At 36.8% G+C, this 27701-nt stretch overlaps 1 protein-coding gene across 1 annotated transcript; it reads left to right on the top strand.

The window, feature by feature from the left end:
* The first annotated feature begins 100 nt into the window (after positions 1 to 100).
* Hnf4g (hepatocyte nuclear factor 4 gamma) lies at positions 101 to 26251 on the top strand. Its single transcript, XM_059255673.1, has 10 exons — positions 101 to 236; positions 4090 to 4261; positions 7453 to 7547; positions 10072 to 10178; positions 11667 to 11822; positions 14779 to 14866; positions 20100 to 20252; positions 20379 to 20615; positions 21589 to 21711; positions 25875 to 26251. The coding sequence occupies exons 1-10, from the start codon at positions 101 to 103 to the stop codon at positions 25994 to 25996; spliced, it is 1389 nt and encodes a 462-aa protein (XP_059111656.1). The 3' UTR covers positions 25997 to 26251.
* Positions 26252 to 27701: the final 1450 nt, after the last annotated feature.

The raw sequence follows: 27701 nt of genomic DNA, 5'->3' as shown, positions 1-27701 counted from the left end.
ACAGAAGCACTAAAGCCACCCAGTGACAGTTAGCTCTGGTTAGCACTCACGGGTTGAACGCCTAACAGTTGCCACACTCGGGGTGTGTGGGGCCATTCGCATGTGTGTCTCCCAACCGATGATGAGGGTGTCAGAGCCGATGCTGGACATGGACATGGGAAACTACAGCGAAGTTTTGGACCCGACTTACACAACTTTGGAGTTTGACACCATGCAGATTCTGTATAATTCCAATGGTAAGTTTTCATATGTAAGAGAAGTAAGCCCTGGAGGAGAAGGAAATGGGGCTCCTTGAGGTACTGGCTTAGCTTCATTGCTGGGGAACCCAAGAACTGCTTTGAAGGCCACAAATCTGAGGCTTTGTGTATCATCATGAAATGTAAATTCATGTTGCCATGGCTTTTTAATATTAGAGGTAGGATAGCTTATATTTGTGTTATAAAAAAGTAACCTCAGAGTTCTATATGAGCAAATTGGGTTAAGAAGCATAGTTTCAAGGGCTATTTCATTTGCTGTACATAGTAGTAATAAGTAATTTTGACAGATTGGCCTTGAAAATACATTTCCTATGCAATGTTTCAAGAGGCTTATGGGCATCTTTACATGGGATGCTGGGGAGTTTTTCGATTTCCCCTTCCCTCTCATCCTTTCAGAACTCTGATGATGATGCTGAGAAACTACACTGAAAATGATTGTGCAGTCTCTGTGCCGGCCACAGATATAAAAAGAAATAAAGGTTAATATTATAACCTTAGGAGGCAGGCTAATGTTTAGCTTCACAGAGCTCTTGGCGTTTACCTACTGTAACATTTTAACTTTAACTAAGACACAGATTGTTTGGGGTTTGGGTCTTTATGTAATGCGGCTTACTATTCACTCTGGATGTATATTTCTTTTCTAAGGAGAAAGTTTACTCAAGGCAGATTGTGACTGTTATAACTTAGAGTTATGTATGCTATGGGAAAGGTGTGTATGTGTCTGTGTGTCACTGTGTATGCTTGTATAGTTTAGGACTTAGGAATCATCTTATGGTTATCTTAATAATCTACTAAACTATGAACTTCATTTATATTTTCAATAAACAATACCCTAATAATGGAGAGACTTTTAGAAATTGAAAAATCCAATTCTATAATTTCACACAAAAAATAGAGTGAAGCTATAGTGTAATTCTTAGGAAGACAGTTTTGATCAGTAAAGTATTTATAGTAGAATCAGAGTTTTTAATAATAGACCACAGATTCGCAAGGAGTAGGTATGGATGTTCCACATATATCTATTCTATTTATCAGTGTATACTGAAATAATTGACATTCATAGTTACTTATACAGTAGTGTCTAACTTGTTTGCTAGTAACAACATCATCAACTGCATGTAAATATGGTATTAAACATGAAGCCAGAGTTGAATTTGTTTTTAATGTTATACAATAGAGTACAGTTGATTCTAGATATCTCATTTTAAAATAATTTTTTATTATTTACAACAACTTTTAAATTTAACTATGTTATGATGATATTCTTCCCCTCTTCCAAGTTTGTCCAGTCCCAGCCACCTCCCTCCCCACTGAACTTTAAATTCTCTCTCAAAGAACAAACAAAAACCCAATGTAACAATAAAAATTCCCAAAACCAAGAAATTAAAATAAAATAGCACCCAGAAAGAAAAACAATAAAACAGTATGACACCAGCAAACCCACCCACCTGTAACCAAACCAAAGGACACAAACACACTGGGGAGTCCATCAGGTAGGCCAACTGTTCCTGAACAAAAGACCTTCCCTGGAGTGCCTGATATGTCCCCACTCCACTGGGGAAAACCGACTTTCCCTCTCCCAGCAGGCATGAATGATAGCTGAGTTGTTAACCTTTACACTAGTAGCTAGATTTTCATTCAATCATTTTTTAAAATATAACAAAATAAAACATAATAAGATAAGACAAAACGATCATATTGAAGTTGGACAAGGCAAACCAACAGAAGGAAAAGAACCTAAGAGAAGGCACAAGAATCAGAGACACACTCATTCACACACGCAGGAATGCCATAACAGGACCAAACTGAAAGCCATAGTATCTACATAGAGAGCCTGGTGTAGACCTGTGAAGGCATTGTGCATGCTTCTTCAGTCTCTGTGAGTTCATATGAGCCATGCTTAGTTGATTCAGAGGGCTTTTCTCCTGGTGTCCCCTATCTCCTCTGGTCCTTATACTCTTTCCACCTCCACTTCTGGGGAATTCCCTGAGCTCTGAGGGGAGAGATTTGATGCAGAGATCCCATTTAGGGATGAATATTCCAAGGTCTCTCACTCTCTATGTAATATCTGGCTCTAATTTCAGACACTTCTAACTTCCACATTGCTAATACCTTGTTAATGTTAAAAAACATTCCTAATATTTGTAATCTACACTTTATGATGCCACATCATTAATTTTCAATATATTTTTATTAAAGTTTTTTCAATTTTATGAAATTATATATCATGCTATTTATCTATTCAAAAATATAGTGTATTCATAAGTAGAATGTGTATAATATCATATAATGTAATTAATACATGCCAACTTTTAAATTTATCCATTTTTATTAGAGATACAATAATGGTTTATTATTATTCCTGTATTATGTGTTCAGCTTATGTTTCATTAATATTTTATTGTTGAATCTATGACCTTGTGCTTACTAGGGAATTGCTTTGTCATTGAAGTATATCCCTAGTCAACCAGTTTAAGTTTTAATATAATGCCTAATGTATTTAATGTCTTTGAGTTCATTGGAATTCATGAAATATTTTCAACAATATCAATTCATTAAACTATTTATATATAAAACACACACACACACACACACACACATATATATATACATATATATATATATATGTATATAGTATTTTTTCTTAAAACTGTATTAGATGTTCCACTGTAGCTGGGCACAGTTCAATGAGGTGGGACACAGTAGGATGAGGAAAATAGTTGAATTCTCTGGCATCATGATGTTGATATTCTGTGTAATGATGAATTCATGAGTCAACCCATTTGTACTGTAATTCCAGGAAATGATAATGTACCTTGAAATAATAGGAGTTTGTGGAACTTTAGGCTCTGCTTGAAGGACAGAGGAGAGATGACTGTGAATTCTTAAAGAAGATTCATGCTGAATGTGAGAAGTGATCAGAAACCTTAGAAAAGTCCAGGCAACTATTAAAAGCACAGTTGATGAAGCAGGTTTCAAAGAATACAAGAGTGTAGCAGGGGTTTAGAACAGTGAACAGGATGGAAAAGACAGTGGGTGGTGAGAAGTGGAAACAGCCAGAGCAGGAGATGTTGATGTGAAGGCCATTTTGGATTATGGTGAAATAACTTTCTAATGAAAGGTCATAGAGGTACTGGATGGACAAAGGTGACATGAAGTGGCTGCCTGTTAGAAAATAAAGAGAAAAGGAGTCCCGGTGACAGTAAGAAAATTATTTAGAAAGCTATTCTAATAACCCTTGGAAAGGATGATGGTATTGGATAAAAGAAGACTGAAGGTGAAGGTGAAAAGTGGGGTGAATACTTACCTTAAATATGGGGTCACCATAAATAAGTAGTGATAGAAAGAATTCATGAAAGACACCTAGAACTTTATCTCTGTTGTGGAACCATTGACTTTTATGAGGACGACTGAATGAGGCAGAAGATCCACTGGGGGTTGCGGGAAATCTAAGTTCTCTTTTCAACTATTATGCTTACTAGGTTTCAAAATGAAATTCTTACATGAGTTCTTAAGTCTTTAAAACTATATTCTATGGTGTTATCATGGCATAAATGAAATCTGAGGATTTTTCTATCATACAGTTGATATGTCATGAGATTGCAGGAGGTTCCCTTGGGAATGGTGCTAGTTAGGGGACTGAGCCCAATAGTAACCCAAAATTAAATGATCACAAATATGAGACAGAAGCCTGAGTAGGATACGTTCTTTCACTTGAAAGAAAGGCGGCAGTAAGGGTTCCCCCATGAAACAAAGACGGGCCTACTAGTGCACAGGAGAGCACTGTGCTAAGTGGTCAGCCACACTAACTCTTCTCATCTTTCTTCAACAGACAGTTCTGCCCCAGAGACCACAAGTATGAATACCACAGACGGTGGTGTCAACTGTCTGTGTGCCATATGTGGGGACAGAGCAACAGGGAAGCACTACGGGGCGTCCAGCTGTGATGGCTGCAAGGGATTTTTCCGGCGCAGCATTCGGAAAAGTCACGTTTATTCCTGCAGGTATTATTGGAATGCTCATTTTAGCAAAGTTTCCTTTGCTGGTGTCTGAAGACGCCGTGGGGATGTAATGAAAGTGAACTGAGCACTCTCATAACTCCGTAACTTGGAACAAAAGTGCCAAGCTTCAAAAAAGTGCATGATTGTATGTGCAGTTCACATTCACACCAGTAGTTCCATCCTATGAACAGTTTGAGACTTGTAAATGTATATAAAGAAATTCATATACCTACCACCCAGTTCAGAGCAATATAGTTGAACCCTCCAGTGGACACCTCCCTGGCCACTCTGTCATTTTCCTCAGTGTTCCAGGAGGAACCACCATCTAGAATTTAGGGTTAATCTTTTCCTGTGTCTCTTTATTGTTTTATCACATGTTCATACACCACTAAACATTTGTAAATCTGTTTAAATGGTTTCTTATGGTGTGTAGATTGATTTTTTTTAATTTTGCTTTCAGGGTTACTACATCCTAGGCCTTTAAGAACAAAATTATAAAACTACAGATGATTTTGTAACTTACCAACTCGAAGAGTGAAAATTGATTTTCACTTCAAAATAATTCTTATGTTAAATTTTATATAATTGACAGTGTTTTGTCTAGATCTCATTTAATTTCTTCATATGTCCATACATTCCTAATAGTTTTTTTGATACTACTTAGTCAATATCATAGCTCAGTTTAAGTTTAAGTATTTATCCTGATTGATTTCTATGATAATTCTTTAATATAGATTGTTTAGGTTGAACTTGAACTTTTGACACAACTCACTTACTTTAACAGAAGAAAATAATCTAATTTTGTTCTATCAGTAATAAATATTATCATTGGTTGCCATTGTTACTATTTGGTTGGAATAGAGATTGAATTCAGGGCCTAAAACATGCTAGCCAAATACTCTACATTGCCAGTCCAGCAATGCTGTTGTAAAAATAAGTTGGACATTTGAGAATTCCCAACCCAGTAACATTTGACTTTTTCAAGATGTAATAAAAGTTAATTCATAACTCCACTAATATCTACCTCGTGTTGTCTTATAGTATTTGCAGGGGAGTTTGATGTAGGTTTATAAAAATGTAAATCCTCCACTTTTGAAATATGACAAAGCGAAAAACATTTAGATGGTATTGTGTATATACAAAGCACATTCCTTAGCTAAGTATGAATCATCTTCTCCACCAAACACATTTTCATTATGGTTACATGACACACATAGAGTTCTTCATGTTAACACCTAAAGGAACAAAGGAACATAGAGGTTCCATTGTTCTGAGTCATGTGCACTATTATAGTAAAACACATCAACATGAAAAGTGATGATTCTGACAGTGGAATCTGATGATATGCACATTTCCTTTATGGGGTGAGTAGGGAAGAATACCTCCCAGAACATTTTTTGAGGTTTTTTTGTCCCCTTGGAGCAGAAGCAGGTGGATGTTTTGTGCCTGTCTGCTGTCAGCTATCTAAGCTTCTTTACAGTTTTTAGTATCAAGTAAGCTCTGTGATCTATTTTTTTAATCACTATTATATAGATGCAAATTGAGAGGCCACAACGTCTTTTTAGTAAAATTTACTTGCCTCAATTGCATCCCATTTCTTAGACTGATAAATTCTAATTTGACTTTAATAGTCCTATGATGCTGAAGCTGGCCTTTCCCTTTTAAACTACTTAAATCTTCTACTTCAATACTATTCAGGGATGCTTTCTATAACATTTGTTAATGTTCCTGTGTACTTGTTAGATTGCAATTTTTTTGAATGGAAAATATAGGCAGCATTCCTCTTCTGTGCCTACGTCAAGATCTTGAACATGAGATGAGCTTAGTGATGCATGTTCTCCTACTTTTGTTGTTTGATTAATGTTAACTAGATGTACACTTGTGATTTTTGGTCACCTAATTTCTTCCACTGAATCGCTTCATCCCCATATTAAAAAAAATTGTCTTGTCTTTTCTTACTCTGAGAGCACAACTCACTTGGAGCTTTATTCTTACTCAATGTTAAGTCACTGTCCATAAATTTTAATAGGTCACAAAATACATTCTGTTACCCTCATCATTTAATGATCATCTGTAATAAATGAGGCAAGTTCATCACGTGTAGCTAGGAACTTAGATTTTAGCATATACAGAATTGTGTGACTATCACTACCATCAATTAAGAATAGAATTTAATCACTCTGTAAAGAAGACCCTATTAGGGTGTCCCCCAGTTTCCCCAACTCTATGTCAGTGTGAGGAAACTGTTAATCTGCTTTCTGTTTCTACAGATTTGCCTCTCTGGACACCACATTAATGAACTATGCACTATGGGCCTTTGGTAGCACCTTTATTTGGAAGTGTTTTCAAGGTTCATGAACAGTGTAGCATGTCTGTGGGTCCTTCATTCTTGCTTATTAACAAATAGTACTGTTCCATTGTCTGATATTCTTATCTGCTCATCATTCCAACATTTTATTCACTAAGAAAATACTATTCTAGAAATCGGTTTTCATTTTTCTTGGGTATACACAATAGCTTGGAATTGCTGTGTCCTATGTGTAACTCTTTGTTTAACTTTTTGAAAAACCACTAAGCATTCTTCCAAAGCAGCAGCAGCATTTAATATTCTACCCCACAGTATATAAGAGTTTCATTTTCTTCTACATCTTCATCAACACATGAATCCCTCACCCCATTCTGGGTTTTTTAAAAAGAATAAACTGATACATCATTAAGAAGAAGTTACATTCTCAGTGCTAAATTTGATAATTTTAGTAAATCTCAATCCAACTCAAAGTCATTTAAAATTAATAGAATAAAAACATTTAAAAAGAAAAAAAGACATGAGTGTAAAAGCTATGAATCATGACACATTGTCCATCATGCTAAAATTGTTCAGCAATAAACACCAAAATTTATATGACAAAGATTTTAAAGCTAGGTTTGACGTTCATGACTCATAATTATGTACACTAGCCCAAAATGATGTAGTCATTCAGTTTTATATTAGTATGAAACTATCTGAGAGGTGAGCTGTGCATTGCCATGTATATGCCTACCATGAGATGTTCAATTTCTTAGAGAATTACTTTTATACGTGCTTTATATTGAGCCTGATTTGACTGCAATTACTTAAAGTCTAATTGGTTGCTTATGTGCTTTTTTTGATAAATGATGGGTTTCTGTGAACTAATGTGTGCTTCCTGTTATAGGTTCAGTCGCCAATGTGTTGTTGACAAGGACAAAAGGAATCAATGTAGATACTGTCGATTAAGAAAGTGTTTTCGAGCAGGAATGAAAAAAGAAGGTAATACTAATAATAATGAGAATGATAATTAACATTATTGATGAAAAGTGATAACAATGTGCGAGAATTCTCATTAATCACATAACCCACTTAATAAGCTCTGATTTCCCTCAATATATTAATGGGGAATCTGTCAAAGAGTTCCTAGAGTTAAAGAATTTAGCCCAAGGATACCCAGGCAGTAAGTAGTAGAACTAGAGCTTATCTGCTCTGATTCTGACACCACCCTCTACATCGGCAAAATCTATAGCTCTTAAAATCTATAGATTAAAGCTATGGATGTATTGTATACACAATTTTCATTCTTACTAACAACCCAGTATCTTTACTCATCTCATGAACATCAATTACGTATCATCTTTTTATGCGTTCCTCTATTTAAAAATATTCGTTGGACATTGCTGTTTCCCAAACGCTGTTTCAGGTACTGAGATTTGAACTGAGGACTTGATAGACAAGATAGTCCTCTATCTTGAGAAGTTTCTATTCTATTCAATAACGGTGGCAGTGCAGACATGGGATTAGTGTATGTTGGTTTTATTTCTGTCATGTTAAGTCATCTCATCCTATCTTTTCTCCTTATGGTATGTTTAGAGACAAGAGTTTTACACAGCCCCAACATCTGGCAGATTTAGCAGCTGTTTTGTGCCTGCAGTTTGTTGTGTGCCTGTGTCTGTCATGTGCAAAGAGCTGTTTTCCACAAGAAGATTACAAACTTAAAAAAAAATAAAGTGAAATCAAATCACAATACTGCCGAAGCATAAAATATATGAAACCCATTTTGGACATAGCTATTTTTCTCTTAACTCAGTAATTTAAAATCACAGAAATTTCGTTAGCTTTCATTGCTTTGCTAATCTTAAAAGAATACTACAAAAGTAAAGTTCACTAAATTGAAGAAGCAATCTCTCCTTTCACAAATGACATAGGTAATGTCCCAAAAGCTCCGTTAGGTAGTTGATGGGAATAACTGCATAATTTATCAAATATCTTATTGCCTTATTACCTGAAGACCAATCTTTACCTTATAAAATTGTAAACAATACCAAGCTTGCATTTCCTTTTTGAGTCTTAGGAAATAAAATTACCTTTGAAAATAGTGAAATTATATCTTCTACTGTTCACAAAGTGATGGTTTGATTTTACTAAATAGATTAGAAATTAACTTTTGAGTTTCAAAATTGATGCACTCACTCTTCAATAAATAATAGAGCTTAATATCAATATGAATTAAGTGGAAACAGAAATGTGGATTTATGTAAAACTTGAAAGCAGGGAAAATACTGTAAATGCTTATGATATATTTCATTCAGCATTTTTATAAAGTTTGGTCATATGGGGGAAATTTAGAAAAGCAGAAGAATGTCTTAGTTTTTCATTTCTGTATATGTATTTCCACATAAATGGAAAATAATTTAAATAATTAGCTATTAGTAGGTATGATTTTTAATATAAAATGTTAAATATTTGATTTACCCTAACGATGTCAAAAGCCCACTCTTTTTTCTTCCAATTTAACAGTCAATAGTTGCAACTCTTAGGTCTCTGTGATATTGACGTAGAAATTGGTGGATTTCTTTGCTGGAGAAAATTTTGGTAGTTTGATATCTACAGCCATACTACCCTGAATGAACCCAATCTCTTCATATTTCTAACAGAACTGATTAAAGCATTAACCTAAACAGTTGGGGGGCTATAGGTCTTGTTTTCTTGTCTTTGGTTAATGGAAGATCATCTTACATCCTTATTTTTGAAATTTAACATTGACATCTGACACTTTTTATATGAGTATTCATGCAAATTTATGGAGTTCTTTTTGTTCTTCTTATACTTAAATATTTGGTTTTCAATAAGGGTTTTGGACATGTCCATTATTTATTCTTACCTCTCTGAATCAAGGAAGCAAGCCTACATCTCTCAGAGACATTTTATGTAATGTAAGGGATGATTTTGTCTTTCAGAGAAGCAGATATTCAGGCCTCCATCTTCTAGGGAGATACCTCAGATTGTGCAATGATTTCTGAAGCTAACATCTGTGAACATTGCTTTATAAAAGTCACATATTTGATTAAAGCCATCATAACTAAAATCAATTTACTCTTCATATTTGGTAGTATTTTATGCTTAAAAGAAAGTAGGAATTTCAGAATCTATGACTCACCTTCTCCTCTCCAGATAGTGGCTATCTTATTATCTTTGACCGGGCCAACCTGGCAGGCGGTATTCCTCGTTAGTTACCTTACAGTTTTATTAACTGTGAGAGAATAGAAGACCATCTTATGAAAAACAAAGCATGTCAAAACTGGGTGACCCAATATTTCCCAACGTACAACCCATCACAAATTCCAAGTAACTGTATTTTATGAGCGATGTCCACAAGCTTGGCTATTCCTACCTTTGAAAGTGATTTAAGAAGAATCTTGAGAGACCATCTGTGAACTTCTGTATGTTTGCTTGTTTCTAACCATATGTCCTAGCCTACATTAGAGATCTAACTAATAATAACTGGGGTTTTCTTTTTTAGCTGTGCAAAATGAGCGGGACAGAATAAGTACCAGAAGAAGCACGTTTGATGGCAGCAACATCCCCTCCATAAACACTCTGGCACAAGCTGAAATTCGCTCTCGCCAGGTACTCACCACACCTCAGCACTGGCTCTGTTCAGTAGAACCCAGTGTCTGTGGATAGGAAGTGCTGTAATCTGAGTTCACTGTTTAGTGCTCATTCGTTGCTAGAGTTAACCTAGACAAGCTCAAAAGTATAACTTTTAAAGTAGTAAGAGAATTGTTGACTTAATTTTGAATTTTTTTGAACAGGACCTTATCTTTACATTGTTGGGATGTTCATTTATGAAGCTGAGTAAAAATAAAACACCATGGTGCTCTAGTGGCAATATTTTATTGGTTGAATCTGTAAAATCAACTGCCACAATTTTGAAGGACTTTGTCATCAGAGTTTCTTTCCTTAAAATTTATGTCTGAACTCAAGAAGCTGACTCACTACCTTCTGAGAATTAAAGGCAGAATTCACAAAACAGGGAAGAAAGTAAATTTCTTTATTTTCAAATTTTAGAATAAGAATATCAGGTGTAAAGTTAAAATGGTAAATCATTCATTTTACACATAAAATCCAATCATTTAGAAGTCTGATATATAATCTTTTGAAGAGAGTATATTTTAGCATTGCCTTTATTGGAAGTGTTCGGGGTGTTTGTCTATGACAAAGCAAATTATGACATAGCTAAGTAGTTAATCAGGTCCTGCAAGGAGTCAATGAGTCTCCTTTCGTTCTTGATAACACAGGAGTAATATGATGAGGTTACCATCGCATTATCATCACTATTACTTGAAGATTACTTGATGATCCAATAAAGCATTTAGAGAATGACTTAAAGGGGAGCTGGAAGGACACCTCTGGGTTCACATGACAAACACGCACATGCACACACACACATACCCATGTGAGTCCACGATTAAAATTAGTTTTCCAAGACTTTAATTAGGTAGTATTTGCTTTCTCAGGAGAAAACAATTTAAAGTCTCATTTATATTTTCACACAGTCAAAAGTGATGTGTAATTCAAAAACGATTATCATTGTGTGTTAAGCTTTCTACCATTGCCGAGTCAAAGGTTTGTTTCTTAATTTTGTTTTTTATGGCCTTCTGTTTAATGTGGCATCATCAATATTTCTAGTTTCTTCTCTAAGTATTTCTCACCTTTTATAAATTTTATCCACTAGTTATTTTTCATCAAAATCAACAAATTAAAGATGGACTCACTTAGTGAAAATAAAATTAAAATCACAGAGTATATTTCTTGTGGTTACTATCAATTTCTTTATGTAACCAGTTTGAACTATAAAATTTCTCCTAAAGCCTAACCTGATATATAGATTTGGTATTTAAAATAAAATCATACACTCAGAGTGTGGATTTATATACATGTTTTAAATTTAGCTTTAAGCCAATAAGGATTTTGTTTCTCACATCTGATATTAAAGTACTATGATAATAATAATTTTTGCTTCCATGCTGTTTACTTTATGTAGTCATAGAAAAAGGCTTATTGTCTATCCAGTAGTTTCAATGATAAATTAATATAATGTTCTATTAACATTAGATCTCAGTCCCAAGCCCCAGTGCCAGTACTGACATAAATGTTAAGAAAATTGCAAGCATCAGTGACGTTTGTGAATCTATGAAGCAGCAGCTCTTAGTCTTGGTGGAATGGGCCAAGTACATCCCTGCCTTCTGTGAACTGCCCTTGGACGACCAGGTAGGACTTACAAGAAATCATGACTCCCTTCGAAAGTGCTTTTGATCTTCGCCAAGTTCTTGTGCTCTTTGATTTATATTTGTAATTTGGTATATTAGACAATGGATGAACTACTTTGTGAACCAAACACAGGGTTTTTCTCATCTTTTTATCTCCTTATTCTGTCAAGAGACAGAACCGTCTTGTGTCTATTGTCAGGCTCTAGCAAAATTATTAATTAGTTAAGAGTTGATCAGGACAATCTTCTGCAGTCTTGGGGTTAAATATTTCCATGAGGAAGAAAGACAAACAGCAAATAACAAGACTCATGAAGTTTTTTGGCTGTTAGAGGAGTAAATGTTTGGTAAGTTGGAGGAAGAAGGTGGTGTGCCTTGGTGTCTTGAGTTTCCTGAAGGTACCGAATTAGGTCCTTCAGAAATACCTGGCAACTCCTTGACAGAAACCAAGTAGGATATGTTGGTGTCTTGGTGGATCCTTTATATAATTAACATGTAAGATTTTCCTTTTGTGCTATCAGTTTTATTCTGGCACTTACTATATTTAAATGTAGATGTGGCATAATGTCCACAGTTTTCATATCTGAAATCTACAAAGAAAAAGAGGCTTCTTTATATGCATTTTTAAATTTGGCATATTTACATTAAGAAATTTTAATTAATAATTAGAAACTTGGATTTCCTCATTAGTACATAGATTTATTTGGATTTGATTCACTTCGAACTTTTCTTCCTAAAGCATGTATACCTTTTTGTAGATAAAAATAGTCTTAAATTTTCTATTTCTTTCACACTGAAAGAATTAATAAAATTAAGAGTTTAACCCAGGTTGTATACACCCTCTGACCACACAGGAAAACCTCATCAAATGTAAGAGAAAGCAAGTGTGATTGTGTAAAAATCAAGGAAGATGGAAATTGTAACATACCAGAATGGAACAGAATCATCATAGGAAGTTAGCAATTATATTTCTAAGAAGGCATTTTATTTCGTGACAGGAAAAAGTTCCATGAAAACTGAAATCACTCTTACAGTGTTTTGTAACTCCCTTCCTGGAATGAGTCACAGTTATTGACATGTCATAAAGATAGCTTGGCTCAGAAGATTATGCCAGAGTGAATAATGCTAAATTGCTAAAACCTGCCAGTCTCACCCCAAGCAATATAAGTAGGGCTGTGTTATTTATCAGCTTTATATTTTTTATTATCATTGGTCTTTAAAACCTACTGACTTATATATGAAGACAATGGTGCAAATATTGGGAAATTGAAGATCAGTAGCTAGTTGAACAGCTTTTGTTTACTGCTCATTAATATCAACAACATACCATTAGTAGCTATTGTTAGTGAATGCCTGTTGTGGGTAAGGCACTGGGAATGAACTCTCAAATGTGTGATCAAGTATGTTATTCCATTTAATTCTTTTAGGGGCTCTGTGGGGTAGGTGTTATCTCCATTTTACAGTTCCTGAAACTGGACCCCAAATCAGTTTATTACATCCATAAACCCATGACATGACTATTATTATTAGGAGACTACTGGTTTCAGTTAGAATCTGAGGGGATCCTGCAGTAAAAGTGAAGGTTACTTCATTGGTCTCATAAACTTTGTGGTCTATTTTGGAGAGACTGATAATAAAAAAATACACAAATTATGAGTAAGTTGACTCTAGGTGGGGATAAGTTTTACGAAATTCCATAAAATGGAATTGGATGAATAGGGCTGGGATGGAAGGACTTTATGGTGGGAATCAGAGAAGACATCCCCCAGACCAGAATGGCGGGGGCCAAGGTCAAAGGAGAAGAATTCTGAGTCCATGAACACTATGCTCAAAGGTTCTCAGGCAGGTGGAGCAGCATGAACAGCGAGTGCTGTAAGATAAAGCAGGAGGAGGAGGCAAAGGAGATAATGTCCACTCACCTCGGGTCACCTGTGAGGCCACAACTGAGAAATCTAGATTCAATTTTAAGGACAATATGAAACCACTGAAAAGTTTTTAGCAGAGATGTGACATTGATTCAGCTTCTTGTATACACATATGAGCATTCTCATATGTGTATACGAGAAGCTAAATCAAAGATGCATGAGAACCAGAGATGTAATGAAGAAGTAAAAATAACCATGGAGTGTGCTGGAGTGGTCCAGGACACAAGTGACAGCCTGAGCCAGGGTGGAATCCACTGAGAAGAGAAACGGCATATGGATTCAGCTTACTTGTTAATAAGCATCCCTGAACAGTTGGAGAACACTCCAAATAGGCTCCTGTTTGGACACAAACAACCATATTTGGATAATGGTACTATTTACAACTGTGCAGAAGACATAGGAGAAGTAGTCATTTGGGATGTATTATGCTTGCCTTGTTTCCTCTGGTTTTTAGTGATGAGGCCCAGCATGGAACTGAGTGTAAGAATAAGACTCTGTTGAATGGTCACTGCTGTGAATCAGATGCCCAATCTAGAAATAGGCAGGACCCAGCCATCTTTCCTTCTTCTTTGCAAGCCTATGGTTGGCTTTTGTTTATTTGATTTATTATTTGCAGAAAATTATGTTTATATATATTTCATCATTTAATTTTCAGGAAGACATTTGGTAATTCATTTTATATGAAAACAAATGACATCCAAACCTACTAGCAGGTGCATGTAAGGTTAAACAGGGAATCAAGGAGTAGGCCACCAAGCTGGGGTATAAACTCAAACCTGCTCCATTCTGCTTGCCTCAGAAACAGAAGATATGCTTTTCTCTGCTACCCCAAAATCAAACATTTCTGATGTGCTAAGATAGAAACTTAGAAATCCTAATCATTTTAAGTATGTATGAATATTATATGTCAGAACAAAACAAGGCAGAAAAGGAGTCAAGCTTAAGAAAGACTGTAAGTTAATCAGACTCAACTTGTACTGTCTTTTAATCATTATATTTTATAATTAATTGTTAAACTTGGAAACTTTCATTAAGGTGGCCCTGTTGAGAGCTCATGCGGGAGAACACTTACTGCTTGGAGCTACAAAGAGATCCATGATGTATAAAGATATTTTGCTTTTGGGTAAGATTTTTTTAAAGGAGAAATTATGCATATTTTGTACTTACAATATGTAAGATCTATTCTGCATGTATAAAGCACACAGACATTGGGGAATGGTCCTCTGGTTTTCAAGGTGTATGCCATTCATCCTGCCCTTACTCAGCTCTATTGTGGCATGCATGTTTTTGGTGCCTGGTGTGATCAGAGAACAGATTGCTGGAGTAGTTCTTTTCTTCAACTATGTGTGTCTCAGAAATGGAATCAGGTTCTCCTGCATGGATGTAACCATCTTTAATCATTGACAGTCTTGCTGGCCCTCCTTTTCTTTGTTTTGACTGAATGTAAGTTCAGAGTGCTGTGAGATGATGGGGAGACACTGAAACTTAAAAAATGTAATAGGGATTTTGCTCCATGAGCCTAATGCTGACTTCTGTTTAAGACTTTCCAAGACAAAGAATACCATTAAATATCCAACTATTAAATGCTCTGTCAGAGATTCCTTAGTAGGCTATTTTATACTCTTTCAATGAACATATTTATTTCCTATGATCTGGTTGTTCATAATATACTATGCAATAATCTTATTAAAAATGGTAGGCAATGTCTGAACAATTCTGATAGGTAGAATTGTAAGAAGCCGCAAAAGAACAGAGTGTTGAAGGTAAAAATACATGAGAAGACCTGTTGTTTTAACTAAAAATTGTCTCAGCCCTGTCCTGGGAACTCAGAACATTAGGTTCTGAGTGATATTTGGGTCCCAAATGTAAAAGAATAGAACACAGTATAAGAGAAGCTAATATCTATTAAAGGCTAATATTTATTAAATAATCCACTTTAAGTGCATTGTGCTAACATACACTATCCCATTTAATCACTGAAACAAAACCCTACTTCCCTGCTAATTCTACAGTGAAGAAATAGAGGAAGGGAATGTCTTGATCATGATGGAAGTCAGGCAGCCAAGACCTGGAATTCCAAACCATAATGGGACCACAGAATGTGCCCTGGACCTCAGCTAAGTGCTTTGGTTGCATTTCTACCAAACACTGCAACTACTGTCTTTTCTGTAAATCTTTTTACAACATACGCTGGAAAACAAGTGTTCCATACCTCATTCTTTCTTGCTTTTTCTTTAATAACTAGGTGTTGCTGGAGAATTTCTTAACCATTTTTTTTTTTGAGCAATATGTCTGGGTTTAGAGGGGGAGTGAGCCAATTCCATCTCTAAAGCCAGCTTGGTATATTTGGGAATTAGGGCGTAGTTTCTCTTACTACTTCCTGTTGGAGGGGGGCGCTGTATCTTATGGGGACATGAAGAAAATTTTAGGATCATGGAGTAGTCCATGAGGCTGTATTGTCTGAGCCAGTTGCCTTGGAATCATTTTGGATGTTGAGTCATCTGGGCCATGGTGTCATTGGAGACCTTTCAGGGGGTCTTGGCTGGTCAAACCTGATGTATCTTAATCTGGAACAAATCCATAGTCTCTGGCTTTTTGTGGAAACAAAAGAGACTCTTTTTTAAAGCAACATATCCTTATATCCAAATTTTGAAGTCAAGGTATCTTTAAAATATATATTTTGGCATAACTCTATAGCTTTTACAATCAAATGTTTTTTTGTAGTTAAAAATCCCAAAGACAACACAATCCAGATTCTCTGTGTAATATCCATTTTTACGTGGCTTATTTTTTATATTACCTTTACTGTCTCTTTAATGACTTTATTTTTTAAAACTATGTATTTGTTTCTATAACTCTATATATCACCTTTTTTGTCTCTTTCAAGCCTACGTATCTTTTACACACATTGTAAACTATTACATCTGAATCTGTCTTATTGTGAATCTCTTGCCTTAAACTGCAGCAGCTGTGGCTGCTGGCTCCGCCCACCTCAGCTTCCCAACATGGCTACATTTACCGCCAGCTCTGGGAGCTATCGTGGGTCAATGCTTTTATCCAAGCAGCGTGTAGCCCAGAAACCTCTTTTTTTGTTTTGTACCTGCAAAGGCTAAATCCACCAGGCAGCTTAATGTGCCACTTGCAGAGGCCTGATTCCCGCCATACTGCAGGTTGAGCGCACACGCCAGGAACCCGCCAGTAGCTCAAACCGGCAGCTGTTGCTCATTTGAGACAATTAGGAAGCTGTTTTTAGCTCCGTTTTAGAATCTTTTTTCTCAGTTTTTAGGTGGAAACTCTTGCCCCACGTTGGGCGCCATTTGTTGCTGGAGAATTTCTCTCCAGCTCCCACAACCAAGTCCCGCCAGTCTCAGAGCCCACTTATAAAATAAACACACAGACTCTTACATTATTTAAACTGCTTGGCCATTAGCTCAGGCCTGTTATTGTCTAGCTCTTACTCTTATATTTAGCCCATTTCTATTAATCTTTACTTTGCCACATGGCTCATGGCTTACTGGTACCTTACATCTTCCTTGTCCTGATGGCGGCTGGCAGTGTCTCTCTCCCCCAGCTTCCTGTTCTCTCAATTCTTCTCTCTGTTAGTCCCGCCTATACTTCCTGCCTGGCCACTGACCAATCAGTGATTTATTTATTGACCAATCAACAACACATTTGACATACAGACCATCCCACAGCAACTAGGTCATCTATTTTCACATGACAGAGTAAGACACACACACAGAAAGAAAACTATGTACAATGATAGATATGTTCATTTGCGTGACTGTGGTAATCATTTCTCTTTCCAAGTATCACACATGCACACTTTAAATATTACAGTATTTTAATCTCTCACACATCAAGAAAGCTGATATGGGAGCTGGGAGAAAGGTTATCATTTTAGTGATTGGATATTTTTGACATACAGAGCCTTGGCAAAATACCTGAAATAATCTACTTATAAGGGGGAAAGGTTAAGTCAGGTGGTGGTGGCACATAGCTTTAATCCCAGCACTCAGGAGGCTGGCAGATCTCTGAGTTTAAGGCCAGCTTTGTCTACAGCGAGAGTTCCAGGATGGCATGACTACACAGAGAAACTGTGTCTTGAAAAAACAACGAACCAAACAAATAAAGGTGAAAGGTCAATGTGGTTCCCAGTTCCAGAGGTTTCAGTTTATAGGTGCTTGGCCCTATTACTATGAAAGCACAGAACACCATGGTAGGAGTGTTTTACAGAGGACACTGTTCATATCAAGAAGAGAGAGAAGGCTGGTGTCCACATATTCCCTTCAAAGGGACACCTTCAGGACTGGAGAGATGGCTCAGTGGTTAAGAGCATTGGCTGCTCTTCCAGAGGACCAGCGTTTGATTCCCAGAACCCATAGCATGGCTTACAACCATCTGTTATTCCAGTTCACCAGGCTCTGACAGCCTTTTCTAGCTTCTGTAGGTTCTTGGCATGTATGTGCTGCACAGATAGACATGCTCACCAAACACTTGTGCAGGTTAAAATAAAATTAAAATTAGAAAAAGAGCACACCTTCAGTGAAATATGCCCCTCCCTTTGGGCCCCAATTTTAAAGGTTTCATCATTCCTCAGAGGTGCTTTAAGTTACAATTCAAAAATTCAATACCGAGGCCTTTAGGAGATATTTAAGATCAAACAATAATGATCACTTTACCTGTAGCAGGATAATTAAAAATACATTTTTTCATATAACACCAGGAAATAGTAGTCTTGATTTATTTTAGAAACTATGATAAATATTTACCATAGTATAACCAGAGAATGTCTAAGGTAGAAAGACCTAGAAGGATTAGCTGCTCTCTCACATTTCTGAACTCCCTTGAATTAAATTCAATAAATCGGTCAAGCCCTTTACCTTAATCCCAGCACTCGGGAGGCAGAGCCAGGCGGATCTCTGTGAGTTCGAGGCCAGCCTGGGCTACCAAGTGAGTTCCAGGAAAGGAGCAAAGCTACACAGAGAAACCCTGTCTCGAAAAACCAAAAAAAAAAAAAAAAAAAGAAATTACATGTCTTAGTTGGGATTTCTATTGCTGTGATAAAACACTGACCAAAAGCAATTTGGGTAGGGAAGGGTGTACTTTGCCTTCACCTCCACATCACTATTCATTGTTGAAGAATATCAGGGCAGGCACTCAAGTAGGGAAGGAGCCTAGACACAGCAGCTGATGCAGAAGTCACGGTGGGGGCGCGGGGGGGGGGGGGTGTGTGTGTGTGCTACCTCCTGGCTTACTTTTCATGGCTTGCTCATCCTGCATTGTTATAGACCCCAGGACCGCAAGCTCAGGAATAGCATCAAGCACAGTGGACTGGGCCCTCCTATATCAACCACTAATTAAGAAAATACCTAATAGGCTTACCTACACCCAGATCTTATGGAGGTATTCTTCTTAGATGACTCTAGCCTCTGTCAAGTTGATAAAAAAAAAAAAAAAAAAAAAAAAAAACAGGTGGCACAACAAGGAAGAACAGCCTTGGGAGATGGCTGAGTGGGTAAAGTTCTTGTCACACAATTGTGAAGAATCGAGTTCAAATCCCCAAGACCCATGTACTGTCAGGTGCCACAGTTTGCATCCATAGGCCCAATACTTCTATTGGGAGATGGCAGGCAAAAGAAGGAGACTCCTTGGGTGCTCATGGGCCTGCTACTCTGTCATACAGTGTGGAACTACAAAGATTCCCTATATTAAACTAGGTGGAAGGTGAGGTTGCCCTCTGACTTGCATGCATATGCTGGATCTCTCCTAGGCCTGGATGCCTGACTGACGTCCCCTGCCCCCCCCCCCCCGCCCCCCTCCCAACAAATAAAAAAAGAGAGAACCTGAAAAGATGGAGTATACTATCTGTGAGGCAACACATGTCAATACACATGCTAATTTTTCTCCCATACTTAAGCTTGTTTAAACTGCATCTGATCCGGTCTTACTCCAAGAGCACCAAAGCATGCTGGCTTTAATCCACTGTTAGCAAGAAAGATTCTTTAGGATTTGTGTTCAGCTCGTTAATGAGTGAGGCACTAATAGAGGTCTGACACAGAGGAAGGCTAATCATTATCGGTCGATTCTCCCCTGTCAATTATTAGCTGGTTATGAGTCTGTACTTTTGTGTTATCACCAGTGACTGGGGCTGTTAAAATGCACATGGGCGCATTATCGTTATCGATTCTCTGAGTGTTCTGATGTTCTTGCCTCACTAACTCAGTGCTACAGAAAGGTGCAATACCCAACACAGTCCCTGCCACAATAAACCATTTTGAACATCGATACATAAAAAGGCAAACAGTGTCCAACAGTCCCGCAGAGAAGGTGATTAATTCTTCATTTTCTCTCAGGAAACAACTACGTTATTCACCGGAACAGCTGTGAAGTTGAAGTCAGCCGTGTGGCCAATCGCGTCCTCGATGAGCTGGTTAGACCGTTCCAAGAGATCCAGATAGATGACAATGAGTACGCATGTTTGAAGGCCATTGTGTTCTTCGACCCAGGTTTGTTTTCAAAACTGAAAAGTAGTGGCGTGAGACTTAAACTGTTCTTTTTCGTCTACGCGACCTTCCCTCTCACACTCCAGGCTGATGACCTCCTAAGTCTGCCTGTGTCTGTTCCCTCACCAGATGCAAAGGGACTGAGTGACCCTGTGAAAATTAAGAACATGCGATTCCAGGTGCAGATCAGCCTGGAGGACTACATCAACGACAGGCAGTATGACTCCCGAGGCCGGTTCGGAGAGCTGCTCTTGCTGTTGCCAACCTTGCAGAGCATCACCTGGCAGATGATCGAGCAAATTCAGTTTGTCAAACTGTTCGGCATGGTCAAGATCGACAACCTCCTGCAGGAAATGTTGCTGGGGGGTGAGTGCCCTGGCATCTATTTCTTATTGCTTAGCTTCCCTTCCCATACATTAGAACAAGGTGCTCCCTGCGTTTCCTGTGGCCTAGATTTATGTCATTACTTTGAGGTTCCCATTCTTCCCTGCTTTTGGTCTTCTAACAAGGCATACCAAATCTAATTTGTTACATTTAGAAAGTCTGCAGGGCCCGAGCAAGACAAAAGGTGGTCCTGAACAGATTCAGATGCCCATTCTCACCAGCCCTTGGCAATGCTTGTGGGTATGGCCCCTTTGACTTCAATTCTCAGACCCTTCCATGTGTGGTAAATAGAATGTATTCCCTGCTTTTAGGGTACTGAGAAGTATAGAATTTTTTTTTTTGTCTTTAGTTTCTTTAAAACTCTAAAAACAAAGAAATAGCTGCTTAGCCCATGTATGAATCAAATGGCTTAAAAATGAACATTTTGCTTCTGAAGGAATTAATTGGCATAACCTAGTAGAAGAAGAAAATGCAGCTTCAGGGTTGCAATAAATGTCAGGAATAAGTTAAGGAATCGTTATTTTATGTTCTGATACAGATTAAATTTCCTTGTAAAGTCACTATATTTATTTTTGGTTTTCTGGTACTTAATGTGTTCCTAATGATATCTTTCTGAAATAAAAAGTTGTTCGTGCCATTAGGGTGAATCCAAATACTATAAACTTGAGGTAAGTGATTCTTGGAATTGCCTTAACAACAGGCAGTAAACCTAATGATTCCAGGAAACAGCACACAAGGCCCATTATTAATACTCAACATTATGATATAGCATTCATTTCTCCAATGCACCATGAAAGCTGACATTGTCTTTAACGTGGGGGTAACTCTCTCCATTTGTTTTGAATTTTCTAAAAGTACTTTGCAAATAGCACAATTTAAACTGTCATTGGAAACATACTTCAAGGTAAAGCCACAGTAAACGTCACTAATGCAAACACTTTTATGTCTTTCGTAGGTGCTGCCAATGATGGCAGCCATCTCCATCACCCAATGCACCCACATTTGTCTCAGGATCCACTAACTGGGCAAACTATACTTCTAGGTCCCATGTCCACACTGGTGCATACAGACCAGATCTGTAAGTATCCGAGGAAAGTTCCTGCTATAGCATCTCTTAACTTGAGTTATTTGGGGACGTTATAACTTAGGATAGGAAACTGTTAGTTCCCTGGAACTACAGATCTTAGATAGGCTTTCCTCTGTTGTACTTAGCTGTGAGACTGAAACACTCAGTTCATTACTTACTCTCTCTACGTATGATTTGAATCCCAAACTGGAGATGTAAATATTTAAATTTTTTATTCTATATGCCTGGGCAGCATAAAGCATACAGATAGTTATTGTCTTTGTGTAGGGCCATACAAATAGCCATAAAAATTGAAACCAAACCAATAAATTGTAATAAACAATAGAACAATTATGTTTGCTCATGACCTTTAAAATTGGCAAAATATTAAAAACATTACTACATATTGAAAATGTATAGAGAAAGTGAAAAAAAACAAACTTGTGATATTGACTTAGGGAGCTCTAAGGGATCAGAAACAGTGAGAAGTAACACATTTTAATTTTGTTGTTAAAATATACCTGAGCAGTTTGAGCAATTTTGTTGTTAAAGATGTAACAGAGCAACTTGAGCAGTTCTTGCTGTCTTCTTACATTTGAAGGTGTCACTGTTCTAGGGGTGGTGGGACCTGGGAGAGAATGGAGCCTATAAATGAGGTGGACTAAAGTATGGAATAGCCAACTTTACTCAGAGTCTGGCACAATTTATACTTTGAGGGTTAAGAAAGGTCAAATAAGTAAAGTTCTCATGAGTTCAAGCTGTATACAATCACAAGGACAAGTCACATGTGGACAAAAAAAAAACCCATGTTTTTCCTTAGAGTCATATAAAGGATAGTCAAAACGTTTAATTGAATGACAACAGCAAGCAATGATGAGTAATCTGAAGTAAACTCACTCCTGACCTCTCCACCTGGGAGGAACACAAAAACACATTCCAAGAACAATTTCATTTGAAAGAAGCCCAGGTCATAGAACTCTTGTCTTGTTTTCCTGGACTCAGGAATCTCCTCATACGACTTCATTCCTTGACCATGTCCTGACAGAAAGGGCATGTTTTTTGTTTGTTTGTTTTTTTGTTTTTGCCTGTGTGATGGTCAGTTTTACTCATTCAGGAGCTTGAATCAGCTTCTTGATTTTCAATGTTCTAAAGCAGCTGTGAAAATTTATTAGAACTTTTTTTCTTTGCTGATTTCACCTCCATTGTTTTTTTTTTTTTTTTTTTTTTTAATCAACAATACTTCCCTCACTTATACAGACCAGCATTTCTTCTTCGGTTCCTAGATGCATGTTTATACCTTGAACAGCAATACTATCTGCAGAGCTATTTCTGCTGTAGTCCTGTGTAGACTTGAATTTCAATTTCCAGCACTACTGTTTATTGTCTCTTCTCTGCTCTTTATCACTGTTGGCCAATTCTCCTTTCAATTGTCCAGTTTGTAAACGGCTACCTGAGTTCATCATTGTGGGGCAAGAAAGAAGGCAACTCAATGCTATGTCATCTGCTTGAACTAAAGAAAAGTTATCAGTGGCCCATCACAGAGAGATACATTGACATCAGTGACTTGTCCCACAGGCTTCTGGTATTTAGGTAGTGGTTTCTAGATGAAAGGTTGAGAGGAAGTTTTGTTTATGCAGGTACATGTGGGTAATTGTAAGTTACCATGGTAACTGGATTTTAAAGCATGTTGTTGAGCGTAATGCATTTTAACTAAGCCATGGTAAATAGAATTCTGGTATATAATAATTGTGCAAAATGAGGCTACTTATGAAAATTCTTTACAATTCTAACAACTGTTAAGTATTATAGGTTGTCGGTGACAATGTTAACTACACATTAGTGTAGATTTAATGCAAGTTTTACTTTTCTAAGCTACTCTGGGGATAAAAATTCAATTTAACATGGCATCTAGAATTGATTGGTTAATCATATGTTAGTCAATTTTCATCATTGCAGCGGTACCTGAGAGGACTACTCAGCAGATAAGATTTGTTTTGGTGCATGGTTTGAGTGCTTTCATTATGTGCTCCCTAAACCCCACTCCACAGGGTAGATGACAAGACAACGCAATAGACAGGGCTTAGTGCAGCCGAGCTTCTCATTTCACAGCAGCCAGGAAGCAGAGAACAAGAGACAGGAATGGATCAGGAACAAATGCTTTCTAGAGACAATCTACAGCCAGCTACTTCCGAAGCTGAGGTTTCCACCACTCCCAACACACCATTAGTTGGAGAGTAAGCCTTCAATATGTGATCTGAGGGAAATATCAAAACATAAAATAATTGCTTCTGAATTTGTACCTATGAATCCAAAATTTACCTTTCATCTGTTTACTTTTAATACCAAACCAACTAACACACTTCACTGGCTTTAATTATTGTGACATAATTTTATGCATATTTGCATTGCTTACTAAATATACAATAGTCTTTAATAACTATTTATAATGTTGGTGAACCCAGATGTTCCATGAATTTGCACAATTTGGAAGTTCCATTAGACTGTCAGTCTGTGGCAGGGAAGTGGCCTGTTACCATTCTGTTCTTCAGAAATAAACATTGATGGATATTTTACTGTCATATATTTTATTGACATCATTGATGGTGTCAGAGAAAAGTTGTCAGAAAAAATCTGTACATGCTAGAAATAATACCATGCATTTAAATCACACTTCTTATTAGCAAATATTATTTGAACAAAATAATGGATTTATGATATTTAAACACATCTGTGTAAACAATTTACTAATATCCACCCATCCATTGCTCTCTCATCCCCTTGTAATGTTATATTTCATTTCATAAATGCTAAAGGACAGAGAGAAGGAGAGCCCAACACTGTGCCCGAAAGGATGAAGAATTCCGTCCCTGGAAAACTGATAATTTATAAGCTCAGAATTCTATTAAACACATTAGCAACACGTTAAGTATCCTAGGCATCAGTTGGTTAGAGTTTGAAAACTTGACTGGCTGTAGATTCCTTTAAAATGCTAGTGTTTAGCATTTAAGAATTACATGTCACTATTTCCTTCCTTTTTTCCTCTTCAGAACCACATTTGTGAGACTTGCTTGTGAGGGAAAAGTTGACTTTGCTTGTGCTTGCTTGGAACTGTTTGCAGTGTATGCAAAGTGAAGTGTTAAACACCAACTAAAAAATTCAGTGTTTTCTTGGTCTTCAGGGAAAACCCCTAAAATTTTAAAACTATTCAAATTGTCAAGGAATAATTTGAATACCAAATTTCTATATTTCTATTCAGCCAAGCAATATTAAGAATGCCATTTTTGAAGTGACTGCTAATCCACACTTAGCAATAATATAAAGTATTAATGGATACCAGTAAAAAGGAGATTGTTCTTGTTTTCATAAGCATTCTTTAAAAACTGAAAAATCTATAAGGTTCATAATGTGAGAAAACATTTAATGCTAGTTCCATTAAATATTTTGTTTTCTAAAATTAAAGAATATCATAAATTTTATTTTATAATTTGGTAAAATTTCACGATAGGAAGAAATACTTTCCTACACAATTAAGTATTCAAACTACATTTCAAAAAAAGTTTCAATTCCATTTTTTATATTCCATTACTTTCAATCCAATTATGCAGTCTTGCTCTTAGCATTGAAAGGGATGGAGCAGGCCAGCTCAATCATATTAGGACTGTGAAGCAACAAACTAGTGTGCTGCAAAGGCTGTGGACTGAGGCTTAGGTTTCAAAACTCATGTAAAGTAACTGAACTTTAGTTTTTAGATCATCTAATATGTATGAACTAGTGGAATGCAAGCCACATATACTTTAATTTTATGCATTATCTTAACTGCAGATGTTATGAAGATTGCATTTTCTGATATTTGGGAGAAATCAACATACTATTAATTCTCTTCACTAACTTCTTTCTTCTGGGTGTGATGGTGAATGTATGAAAGGCAGGAAACATCTTGAAGTGAGAGCAGATTGCTTAACATGATCATCTATCATTGTTTAGCTGTATTTAGGAAGGGAGGGTAAGTGTTTCGCCATTAGTATGTCAGTGGCCTGATAATTCCTTATAAACATTAATGCTTTACATGTGAGCTGTTACTCAAAATATAATAATGCATATTGACATTATGTACGACTTCGTGTGGTGAGGCAGAAGGACCGCTGCTCTCATAGAATTCTCTGCTTTCTTTTCAGCAACTCCAGAAACCCCACTGCCTTCCCCACCCCAGGGCTCAGGACAAGAACAGTACAAAATCACTGCAAACCAAGCTTCGGTCATTTCACACCAGTCCCTCTCTAAACCAAAGCAGTTGTGAGAATGTGCTTGCTTCTGACTGGTACTGTGTAAATGTGAAACACATTGGTCCGCAAATCTCTCAGGATGGTACTTTTGCCAACTTTTAGGCAACAAGGCTTCTTCATGGTGCTCTTGTAAGCTGGTCTCCTATTTTCTTGTTTGTAAACACATTATGTTTATTGATGATGTAAAGTAAAGCCTTTACATGCAACCTATGTATATTTGAATTTGAAGTTGTTTTATAGTGTATTGTTTCAAACTATCCATGCACTGTGCCCAAACCACTGGGATCTTATGTATGACTTTCATTTTTTTTCATAATATTAATTTAAGTCTGTAAATAATTGCTTTGCTGTGATGTGATGCAGAATTAAGTATTCTTTTTGGTTAAAAGTAGATCAGAAATACTAGATAATATAAAAATTAACCAAATTAAAAAAATAAATTGTAAACTTGAAGATTAGAAAAGGTGAGCAGTAGCTGTAGACTAGAGCATTTCTCTAAAAGATAATATGTCAGGGCCTTCTGTTGCCTGCAGGAAATGTTTCCATGCTAACTTCAGAGAACTAACGCCATTTTAGAGATGACTGGATAATCTCTGCAATGTGATTGTATTTGAAGAGGTTTGCTAAGGGAGACAAGTTGCTTCTTTCAGTTAGGATACAAGCCAAAGTAAAACAAAGACATACTAAACAATGGCTCAACTGAAAGGACATTCATTTCTCACTCCTGGGAAATGTGAAAAGTCACCCATTCGTTAGAACTTAGCACATCCCCACACCAGCTCTCTGTAAAGCCAGGAGAGGCTTTTTATAGGGACCTTGGTCAGTTCAAGTTATGCAACTCTGGGAGAAAGGATACTGGGGAACAAGTCATTGAACACATTTGTGCAAACCAACTCTGGTTGGCTTTAATGAGATTAGGTAACAAAAGAACACATGAAAGTCTACGGTGTGGTTTTGAAAATTTACAGGGCTGACAATGGAGTATTATTTGCCATGGTACTCATAAATGAAAGTGACAAATACAGAACTTCTTACAGTATTTTCAGTGAGGATAAGAGGCCGGTTTTGTACCTTATTCAATCCTTACATCTTCCCCTAAAACACAAAGAAGATAGAAACATTGGTTTTGATGACTCAGGAAAATTTGCAACCTAGGAATGAACATCTAAATCTAGACTGAGAAGTAATCCCAACTACTTGAGATTACCCACAGCTGGGGTTCCTTTTAAAAGCATTAATCATAGGACACCTCATAAAGCAGCAATGCCTCTCTCTGTGTGTGCACTCTCTCTCTCTCTCTCTCTCTCTCTCTCTCTCTCTCTCTCTCTCTCTCTCTCTCTCTCCTGCCTCTGTTGTTCTTTCCCTTGACTATATTTACAGATGAAGTGAAAAATGCTTGAATATATATATATGTAAATATTATTATATAAGTATATAAAACTGAATATATATCAAAAGAAAAAAGCATCTGAAGCTGTAAAATTTTGGGTTAAAGTTTTCCATGGCCCTTCACAGTTTCTCAGATTATGAGTCATAATTTCCACCTACTTACAAGTGTAGAGATCATTTTAATATTAACTAACTTGGCTCCAAAAGGGAAGTAATGTGGCAGCTATCAGTGGGTTTCACAGAATCAACTGTATTTATTCAGATGCTATTATCTTTATGAAAGTAAAATGTAACCTTGATGGAGTGGGGAGGAAGAGAGAGAGAGAGAGA

Source organism: Peromyscus eremicus, chromosome 2 (assembly GCF_949786415.1).
Source record: "Peromyscus eremicus chromosome 2, PerEre_H2_v1, whole genome shotgun sequence".
NCBI lineage: Eukaryota > Metazoa > Chordata > Mammalia > Rodentia > Cricetidae > Peromyscus > Peromyscus eremicus.
This window is presented reverse-complemented; position numbering and strand designations above follow the sequence as displayed.